Source organism: Balaenoptera acutorostrata, chromosome 11 (genome assembly GCF_949987535.1).
Source record: "Balaenoptera acutorostrata chromosome 11, mBalAcu1.1, whole genome shotgun sequence".
Taxonomy (NCBI): domain Eukaryota; kingdom Metazoa; phylum Chordata; class Mammalia; order Artiodactyla; family Balaenopteridae; genus Balaenoptera; species Balaenoptera acutorostrata.
The window spans coordinates 93825422-93836696 of NC_080074.1; the positions used below are offsets into that span (position 1 = coordinate 93825422).

Below are 11275 nucleotides of genomic sequence, written 5' to 3' on the forward strand. Positions count from 1 at the left end.
CAGGCATACCTCGGAGACACTGCAGGTTCGTAAAGCAAATAAAGCAATAACAAGTCACGTGAATTTTTTTGGTTTCGAGTGCATATAAAAGTTATGTTTACACTGTACATTCCTTGTACTGTAGTCTATTAAGTGCGCAATAGCATTATGTCTAAAAAAACAACGTACATACGGTAATTAAAAAATAATTCCATTGGGAAAATGGCACTGATAGGCTTGCTTGACAAGAGTGGCCACAAACCTTCAGTTTGTAAAACATGAATGAAGTATCTGTGAAGTGCAATAAAACGAGGTGTGCGTGTCTCCCTTACTAATCCATGAGCTCCTTTTCTTAAGCAACTTGGAATGCCCGTTTCCTGGCACATAAAAATTTCTTAACAAATGATTTTCAAATGAACAAATAAATCTAGCTGAGCAAGAGATATTTGAGGAAACTGTGAACAATGCCAAACATTTTGTGAGTGTTCTATTACCTCAACAGCCTAACACTCATTACTAACTAGCTGGTTATACAATTAAAGTACGTAACTAGGGCTCACTGTCAGCATTAACAAATAGCACTTTGTCTTTCCTTGGACTCTTTACGTGGCTATTTTCTTTTCATGTTGTTCACCTTCGTGTCCACCCCAGCTAAGATCTAGAGAAGTCTAGTTAGTCCCATTCGAGACCTAAAGTCTTCACTTTGTCTCCTTTTGCAAGGATACTCCTGATTTCAATCAGGTACTAGAAATGTCAGATGAAAAATGGCACAAATGTGAATTGTGACAATAAAAGTTTATAAGCTCCTAAAATAAAGTTATAGTACCTAAGAGCTGAGTCAACTGACAATGTTAAATGGAACATTTTACAACCAGTCCTGGGATAATGATTAAAAAAAAAAAAAAAAAAAGGCACACAGAACATGAAGAAATATCTAACAGGAAATGGGCCCAAGATCAAGCTCAGGCTACATGATTTTGTATGAGCATCTCTAAAGAGGGGAGAGGTGATAGCCTAATGCTTATGGGTGCCTAACCCTTGACTTCTATTATCTCTTTTACTTCTCCTAACAGCTCAGTGAGAGAGGTACTGCTGTCATTTTAGAGAGGAGAAACCAAGGTTGAAGGGGTCCAGTGGAGCAAATGCCCAACAACAAAACTATTAAATAATAGAGACTTCAAAAGTCTCTCTGATTCCAAAGCCCATACTATTTCCATTGGGTATATCTTTTTATACCCAATGCTATCTCTTTACATAGACACAGTCTCTCTATACATATAAAACAAATTTAAGCTTCATGAAGAATCTCTCTCTCCAACTTGATGCTAGTGTTTGTTCCATGTTATCAATTCAGGTGACGGTTCTCTTTACCACAAAGCTCACCATGTAAATTAGCTATACAGTCAATATTAAATTATAGCTAAAGAAGGCCAAAATATGGGGCTGGAATGAGCTCAGCATTAGGAAGAAAGCCGAACACAAAAGTGGTATTTAAGAAAGAATACTACTATATATAAAATAGATAACCAATAAGGATCTACTGTATAGCACAGGGAACTCTACTTGATACTCTGTAATGGCCTATATGGGAAAAGAATCTAAAAAAGAGTGGCTGTATGTATATGTACAACATTCACTTTGCTGTACACCTGAAACTAATGCAACATTGTAACTCAACTATACCCCAATAAAAATTTTTAAAAAGGAAATAAAGAAGAAATAGAGGAGTATCATCAGGAGTCTGACCAGGTGATATGGCACTCTTTCATTTTATTTTTAAAATAATTCCGCTCCCAAAATATCTTGTGTTACTCGTCAATTTCCACTGCCTTTAACTTTTCTAGTAGGACATCCTCCTGTCACCCCACATGCACATAATGCCAAGTCACAGTGCTTCTCATGCGTGCCCACCCCAGCATGCCCAGTGACAGAGGCACAAGCACACCGGCATGCCCGGGGGATCTAGCACCATCTCCTGATAGGCTGGTATTCGCTGTAATTGCACAATTTCTTGGAAATATTATGTTTTACCTTTAAAGATCTTACAAAATTGATATTCTTCTCCCTCAGCTGACTTTGTTATAGAATAAAGATAGTCTTTCCAATTCCTTGTTATGGACCAAAATGCATGCTCTGGGAAGAATTAATGCCATGTTCATTCTGAGGCTTTGCATACTCTGTGCAAACTCCTCTTACTCTAGCCAGAGAAACACGGTGATAAAATGGTATAATCGCATGACATGCAAAGTGCTTATGTGAAATGAAAAGGACAAAAATATGAGTGGGATATTAATTCAAGAGAAATAAGGAAACAGGACTGTTTGAATAGGCTTAGCAGGATGGCTTAGTTCTTCCTGAAAATAAGTGTGATGCTATCTCACCGTACCTTGACATTTCTACCCTGACTCCCCCATTCAAGTACAATCATATGCTTAGTTTCTGTACACAAACACACATTAAGAGGGTTACACAATACCCGACAGACAGACATAGAGGGAAACATTCAGGGAAATTTCTGCTAAATATCAGATAAAGGCAGCATGTCAATATAGCAATAAAACCATAAATTTCTATTGTAATGGAACACAAATTAATAAAATGGGGAAGTAGAACTTACAATATAGCTTTAAACTCAATACCAGATTTCATTATAGGTCCCAGACTATAATGGACACAAGCTAATTTTCATGGTTGTCCATAATAATAGTCATTGGGAAGTTAAATGACAGAAGAGAAGCAGCTTTAAATGGGAAATGGCACAATTATTCACAGCTGTCATGCTTATGCACTTGCTGACTATCAACCTTGAACAGAGCATTTAATTCAAACCCCATTTAAAAGTATACACTGTCAAGGGAGAGGCCAAGAACCATATTCTAGTTCAGGAAGCAACCCATAACCCATGTGCGAAAGATGACACTGAAAATCAAGTCTATTGGAATGTAGACGGATTGCTCACAACCCAATGTAGGAGCTGCTCCTGTAAAAAAGCAAGGAAGTGCCAAGAACCTTGGCATCTGACTGCTCACAGATGATCCATTCCTGCTCTCATAATACATAACATTTTGAGGGGAAATATTCTGCCCATTCAGAACAGCAATTGAATTTAAGTTCTCTCTCTGAAGATAGATTTTACCTTTTAATCAATCTTTTAAACTTCTGTAATGCTATATATGTATGATATATTTGTTAATACTAAGATTCCATTGCTGTTTCTAAAGTATTGTGTAAAAAATAAGTGCTGCATGTATAATATATATGATATAATACATCGTATTTCATATAATGTATTTAATAATAATATCTCAAAACCAACTGAAAAAAAATTGAATGTGTGTGTAACACATAGAGATAATATGGATATAGATACATAGGTGTAGATATGAAAAGAGAGTTCTAGCAAAGATCAAAGCAAAAGTCACAACTTAGGAGTAAAGTAAAAGAAATTACCTGAATCCTAATTAGTTTCATATATACTCAGTTGGACATCAAAAGGAAGTGAGGATTCCTTACTTAGGGGTATTAAACTGAAGGGATTACTCATCAGGTTAAAAGAAAATCTTCACATCAACCGGAGACTGCAAGTATTTGACCGATAGGGTCTGTGATATTATAATAAGGTAACACTGGATTATCTTATCTAAGTTATCAAAATAAAGTAATATCTGACATCTACATATATTATTATCTCACTAGCCTTACAATTAGCACATGCAACCAGCTATCTGGTGATGGTAAATATTTTTCATACATTGAATGTATATTTATCAAACAATCCCTATGGGAGTGCCAAGCACTGTTCTAGATATTAGACATATAAGGATGAAAAAGACAAATGTGGTTCCTGCAAATTAATAGCATAATCAGGGTTACTTTTATAACCCAGTTCTTCTGACACCTATGTTGTGTTATGCAAATCAAGTTTTTTTGACCTTCAAAACATTTGGCCTGCCTTGCTTATTATTTTACTGTTAATTGCAGAATTAAATGAATTTTAACTATGAGTTTCAGATGTGCTTTTTTGCTTTGTAGATATTATTCAAGCGAATAAAGCTCTATGAATTGTGGCATGATAAAATATTCACAGAAACTTATAACTCCACAGTTGAATAACAATTACATTTGTTCCAAACAGGCAATTGGTTTCCAAACATATTAAACAAAGGCAATTTAGAAAGCTTCTTCTTCTTCTTGGCATCATTAACGTTGTTGAACGTCCTGGGATTCTGGAGTGTTTCACAAAGGTAAGTAAGTGTGTGGTAAGATGAACAATTTCTGAGTCCATGAAACAGTGATCTGGGAGCCATCACTGAGCCAATGGGAATCCTGTATTCCATGACTGGACCAATTAGCATATTAGAGAAATTTAACAGATATTCAGAGCAAGAAATTTCCATTTAGACTTCACTTTTTCTTTTTTAACATCTTTATTGGAGTATAATTGCTTTACAATGGTGTGTTAGTTTCTGCTTTATAACAAAGTGAATCAGCTTTACATATACATATATCCCCATATCTCCTCCCTCTTGCGTCTCCCTCCCACCTTCCCTATCCCACCCCTCTAGGTGGTCACAAAGCACGAGCTGATCTCCCTGTGCTATGCAGCTGCTTCCCACTAGCTATTTTACATTTGGTAGTGTATATATGCCAATGCCACTCTCTCACTTCATCCCAGCTTACCCTTCCCCCTCCCCGTGTCCTCAAGTCCATTCTCTACGTCTGTGTCTTTATTCCTGTCCTGCCCCTAGGTTCTTCAGAACCTTTTTTTTTTTTTAATTCCATATATATGTGTTAGCATACGGTATTTGTTTTTCTTTTTCTTTTTTTAAAATTTATTTTTATTTATTTATTTATTTATTTTTGGCTGTGTTGGGTCTTCGTTTCTGTGCAAGGGCTTTCTCCAGCTGTGGCGAGCGGGGGCCACTCTTCATCGCGGTGCACGGGCTGCTCACTGTTGCGGCCTCTCCCGTTGCGGAGCACAGGCTCCAGACGCACAGGCTCAGTAGTTGTGGCTCATGGGCTTAGTTGCTCCGCGGCATGTGGGATCTTCCCAGACCAGGGCTCGAACCCCTGCACTGGCAGGCAGATTCTTAACCACTGCGCCACCAGGGAAGCCCTTGTTTTTCTCTTTCTGACTTACTTCACTCTGTATGACAGACTCTAGGTCCATCCACCTCACTACAAATAACTCTTGTTTCTTTTTATGGCTGAGTTCATTGTATATATGTGTCACATCTTCTTTATCCATTCATCTGTCAATGGACACTTAGGTTGCTTCCATGTCCTGGCTATGGCAAATAGAGCTGAAATGAACATTGCAGTACATGTCTCTTTTTGAATTATGGTTTTCTCAGGGTATATGCCCAGTAGTGGGATTGCTGGGTTGTATGGTAGTTCTATTTTTAGTTTTTTAAGGAACCTCCATACTGTTCTCCATAGTGGCTGTATCAATTTACATTCCCACCAACAGTGCAAGGGGGTTCCCTTTTCTCCACACCCTCTCCTGCATTTATTGTTTTTAGATTTTTTGAGGATGGCCATTCTGACTGGTATGAGGTGATACCTCATTGTGGTTTTGATTTGCATTTCTCTAATGATTAGTGATGTTGAGCATTCTTTCATGTGTTTGTTGGCAATCTGTATATCTTCTTTGGAGAAATGTCTATTTAGGTCTTCTGCCCATTTTTGGATTGGGTTGTTTGTTTTTTTGATATTGAGCTGCATGAGCTGCTTGTAAATTTTGGAGATTAATCCTCTGTCAGTTGCTTTATTTGAAAATATTTTCTCCCATTCTGAGGGTTGTCTTTTTGTCTTGTTTATGGTTTCCTTTGTTGTGCAAAAGCTTTTAGGTTTCATTAGGTCCCATTTGTTTATTTTTGTTTTTATTTCCATTTCTCTAGGAGGTGGGTCAAAAAGGATCTTGCTGTGATTTATGTCATAGTGTTCTGCCTATGTTTTCCTCTAAGAGTTTTATAGTGTCTGGCCTTACACTTAGGTCTTTAATCCATTTTGAGTTTATTTTTGTGTATGGTGTTAGGGAGTGTTCTAATTTCATTCTTTTACATGTAGCTGTCCAGTTTTCCCAGCACCACTTATTGAAGAGGCTGTCTTTTCTCCATTGTATATTTTTGCCACCTTTATCAAAAATAAGGTGACCATATGTGCATGGGTTTACCTCTGGGCTTTCTATCCTGTTCCATTGATCTATATTTCTGTTTTTGTGCAAGTATAGACTTCACTTTTTCCATTGGTCCTTATAATAAAATAGTTCTTTGCTCAATTCTAAAACAAGATTTTTTTTCTCCACCACATAGCACCATTTTAGAATTAGAAATAACCATATCGATAATAAGAACGAATGAGTCATTATCATTAAAAGCAAATATCATTAAACAAATAGCTAGAAATCTAATGATGCTTAAGATTTGGATTCCATTCAGGCCTTTAAATCAGCAGTGACCATTTCAAGGTCAATAACAAACTATGCAAAATCATTTAGCCAGTCAGTCACCTGAGATCATTCAGTGGCTTAATATGTATTATCTACCATCCATCCATTGCCAGCCTGTCTCCCTCTCACTGACGTATTCTTGGATGGCTGTGTTCTTTTGAGCAAATTCTCTAACCTCTCTGAGCCTCTGTTTTCACACATGTAAAATAAGGACAGTAATTCCAACCTTCTGTGGGCTTTGTAGGGAGATGAATTTTGATAAAGGACCAAGTGCGATGTCTGCCACATAGCAGGAACTAAACAGATTTTTATCTTCCTCACTTCTTTTCATTCATTTATCTATTTAGTATCTCATCTATTGCCACTTTTTCCTTGCCTGAATCATTCTTTTGTTCATCTAATAATTCTCTTTTGGAACATCAGTCATGTGATAGGCACTGTAATAAGTTAGAAGAACATAAAGTCAGTATCAGTAAATATTTAGTGTCACCTATGTCCCTGCTTTCATGGAGCTTATGGTCCAATATAAGAGAGGCACTTAAACCTCATGCAAGACAGAATTAATGACAAAATCAAAAGTCTTAATGGCTCCCTGAATTTTAAAATTTCTTACCTTCCAAAGTGTATATTATCGAAGTGACCCTCCAGGATGCATAATTTCCCTAAAATGCCTGTCTCATTCTTAGATTGAAAACCAAATTAGAAAGTCAATTCTTGCAGAAGGATTCAACAGAAATGTCCCTAGCTTTGCAGCAAAAAGTGTCGGCAACAAAAACTGAAATTGAAGGCAAGACCTTTCTCCCCTCTGTCCATCGCCTCCAAACACGAGTGGTGCCCATCCACTAATTCTCACAAAACTGCGTTGTTTCTCAATTTCAGTTACTCTCCCACTGTAAGAGTTGACCCTGTCTTTCATGAAGTAGTTTAAAAGGCAGTCTCCAGAGGCAGCCCAGTTGAATCCAGTCCCACAACTTAGCTGCACAAACTTTAAGCTGTTTAACCTTGCTAAGCCTCAATTTCTACTTTGTAAAAAGGAAATAATAAGAATGGTAACTGTGTCATAAGGTTGCTGTGAAGATGAGTAAATGGCCAAAGTGTTAGCAGTAATAATAATGGCCTCATATGTTGTCTTATGCTCCCTTCTTTTTATTCTTTACCTAGACTCATGCTGAGATATGGCTAAGATGACCATGATTGTGGGCTGAATTCAGGTAGAACTAGTGCTGGAACCAAAAACCTACTAGCTCAGGGACTGATTCATTTATTCATTTATCCATTCATTTAACCAACATGTTAAGCATTGTTCCAAGCAGTAGAAAAATAAAACCAAAGAAAACAAAGTACTGGTCTACATGGAGCTGGCATCTAGTACTCAAAATATTTAAGTATGGTTCTTCTGTGATTGTCGAGCAAGTGAGTTACTGTAAAGTGAGAGATGGTGGAGTTGGGGTTCAGAGAAGGAGGCAAGAATAAAAAATACAAAGAACCAGAGGTTGGAGGAACCAAAGATGAAAGGAACTAAGGGATAATGTAGGGTTTATTCAGAAAGAAATTGGATTCTTACCAAATCTTCTCCATCTCCTGTATACTTTCTTTTCTCCTGCATACTTTTTGAGGGAAGGTGAAAAAGAGAGGGTGAAACAAAGCAGGAAGGAAAGAAATTAATTTTCCTTGTGTTGAGCATTTCTGTCTTAAGCAGCAGGTTTGTCCCCCTCCCTGTTATGGAGATCGTACCATTCCACTTCATAAGTAAGAAAACTAAAGTGAAAATCTAAGTAAATTGACTAAGTTCACACAAGTAGGATTCAAACCCTAGTTTATTTGTCTCCAAAGCCCATACACTTTCTCCTAGACTATGCTGCTTCTAAGTGCCATAGAGGAGCCCTTTTCCTGCTCCCTGACGGCCCCTTAACTCTCGTGGGGGAGGAACCCAGTCCCTTCAGGTCAACTAACTATACCCACCACCACCTGCTGATCAGCCTTCACAAGAAAAGAATGTGTGTCATGTTTCAGAAGAAAGGAGAATCTGGAAAATTTGCCTGCAGAGATTAAGTAGCTAGAACCAAGTACATTAGTTCAAAGGCACGCATTACCTTGGGTAGCTATTTCCCACTGGGATCCAAGGGGCCAAACCAAAAGGGTTAACCAAGAAACTCTCTGGAATCCAAGGCATCGGATCACTGCAGTGAGAAGTGCATGATTCCAGCTTATTTCTATACTGATTGTTTCTGTCAAACACTAACGAACAATAAGGATGCAAAGAAACAGGAGAAAACACAGACATCCCAGGGACAGCATTATTGAAACATATTATTTATGAGGCAGACGGTGTTTGATCTTAATATACTTCCAATCACAATCCAATTTTTACCAAACCCAAAGGTGTATTTGTTCAGAGCCAGATACTGGTGACAAATCTATCAAGAATAGGACAGTCCCAAGTTATTCCTGACCCCAAGATCTTGAGACCAGTGGATTAATGATGAAACAGCAGCCTCACTAACATACACGTGGAATTAGGTTTGTGTTAGCACCTGAGGGCATCCTACCATCAAGTTTATATTAGTGTGCGACAATCCTGGTGTAAGTCCTAGAACCAAACTAATCTTGTAGGGGTCAGTAGGATACACTTAACTGAGTATAATTAGGAATATTCCATGAATGTCAGTCCAGATGTACCTTCCATTACTACAAAAAACCAAAAAAAAGGCAAACAATCCCCTGCCTCTGCCTCCGTCTATATTAGAGTCCTCCTCAATCAAATCTGAAATAGGGCAATGGTGACATGACACACCTGAGGTTCTCCAGGTTGGGGGTGAAGGAAGTAGGTGGATGAAATGTCTTTCCTTGCTGAAAAGTATTATACAAACACCTCTACAGTCCTTACTATAACTATGCATCCTACATCAAATGCTAAAATAAAGGATATTACAGATGCTTATGGGGGGAGAGAGCAGAAGCGTATTTGTTATTACAACTTGACACCACTGTCCCTCCAATGTTGTAAAACACATCTTATAAAGTTGATATCATTGTGCTTATTTTGTTAATGATACCAGTAATCTTTTGTGCATAACCTGCAATGATTATTGAAAGAGACGTAAATCAGAGAAAAATGACCAGTCATTCAAGCATATCCTTTTCTTACAGTTATCGCTAGCAATATATTAAGAAGGAAAAGAAGGTAAAACTCTCTAGCATTGGAAACTTCCACAAATCAGAAAAAAGAAAAAATGTCTGACCTCAGAGACTTAGGTGCATTTGATAAAATTGAACTTATGGCCCTTGACCATTTGTTCATTCAACCAATATTTATTGTACATCTGCTATGTACCAGGCACTGGTCAAGGTACTAGGAATACAGCAGTGAATAAAGCAGTCTGAAATTCCTCTCTTCCTGGAACTTCTTCAAAAACATTTAAGAAATAAGTTGCCTTTAGAGGCAGCATGCCATAGAGGGAAAAGGCCAGGACTCTGAATAAGAGAGTTCTGGTTTCAAACCCAGGCTCTGCCAACTATTACTCATACAAACCTTAAGCAACTTATTTAACCTCCTAGAAGTTCAGTATTTCTGTCTGTGAAATGGGGATGGTTCCACCCTTCCAGGGTTACAGTGAGAATTCGGTAAGTTAGGGTCAGCACTGGGCCGTAGCATGCTGCCTGGCACTTAGAAGATGGGAAATCCAGATTTTTCTTGAGTCAAGGAGAGAGGGCACACATTTTAGGAATATGTTCATGGACTTTTTCTTTGACAGTGGTGTTTTCCACACAGTCTCAGCACCGAATTTACAAACCTTCAGTGCATCTGATAAATCTTTCGAGTCCTGCCGCCACGAAATCTACAAGGTTGATAATTCCAGACTTTCCAGTTCTCTCACTGTCAGACTCACTGCAGGTTGTAAAAGAGCGCCATCTAAAGGTCCTCATGAGACACCTTAATATGTCCTAAAGCTCCTTTTGTCATTTTATAAAGACTGTTCTGGTGAGCAGTGCTCTTAAATAATCATCACTGTTGTGCCAGTATCTATGGACCTATAATAAAAGGAAGACAAGCACAGGGGGAAGGCAAATGATTTATCAAGTCATCTACATCTGGTCCTAAAAAAAGCTTTCTTTCTTTCTTTTTTAGATATTGTAATCTAAATCATTTTAATGCCCAGAACATCAGTGGAAGTAATCTTGAAGAAACACTTCCCCTCCATGAAAAGTCCCTGAAATTTCATGGCAGTACACAGGAATTTTCTCTGAGTATTGATCTTTGGGAAACAGCCCTATGAAACTCTGTTTGACTCAACCTGTCTTAAGAGCAGAGTATTCACTGTTTTCTTCGGCTAGACACTATGCATTTTAGTTTTAGAGCTAATATGTATGAGGGTGGCCTTATGAATATTATCTGTGTACTTTACAAAGACTAATTATGACTCCTCTAGTCATGACTATTACGCTTTTGTATTAACATGTTATGCCTTTGAATTAATGAAGTAATTTCAAAGTCTAAGTAATTATGACAACAAAAAGTTAATATTTCCTATACATTACAATATTTTATAACTTTTTACAATGGTTCGGCTGTTAAAAGCAACCTATATGACATTTTTAAGTTTTCATGTGTCCTTAGAATCAAAATAACAGTATGTTAACATTCTTTCTTTCAATGCATTTATTGAGTACTTACTGCATGCCAGGCATAGTGATCATATACTGTCTATGTCAGAGTAAATAATAAACCTATACACAATTTCACTATACTTCATCTTGCTATTACACTATCAAGTTATGAATTAAGGAAATTTTCTCTGAATCAAACAGCAGCATTACTAAAATAGAGGTCCTTAACAAAAAGAG

At 37.6% G+C, this 11275-nt stretch overlaps 1 protein-coding gene across 1 annotated transcript in view; it reads left to right on the top strand.

Moving 5' to 3' along the window:
• Window positions 1-10707, top strand: part of SLC15A5 (solute carrier family 15 member 5) — a 93137-nt gene extending 82430 nt beyond the window's left edge. The window contains 2 exon segments of the mRNA XM_007194804.1: window positions 4115-4223; window positions 10560-10707. Of these exon segments, the coding sequence (XP_007194866.1) occupies window positions 4115-4223; window positions 10560-10707 (257 nt within the window).
• The last annotated feature ends 568 nt before the right edge of the window (window positions 10708-11275 follow it).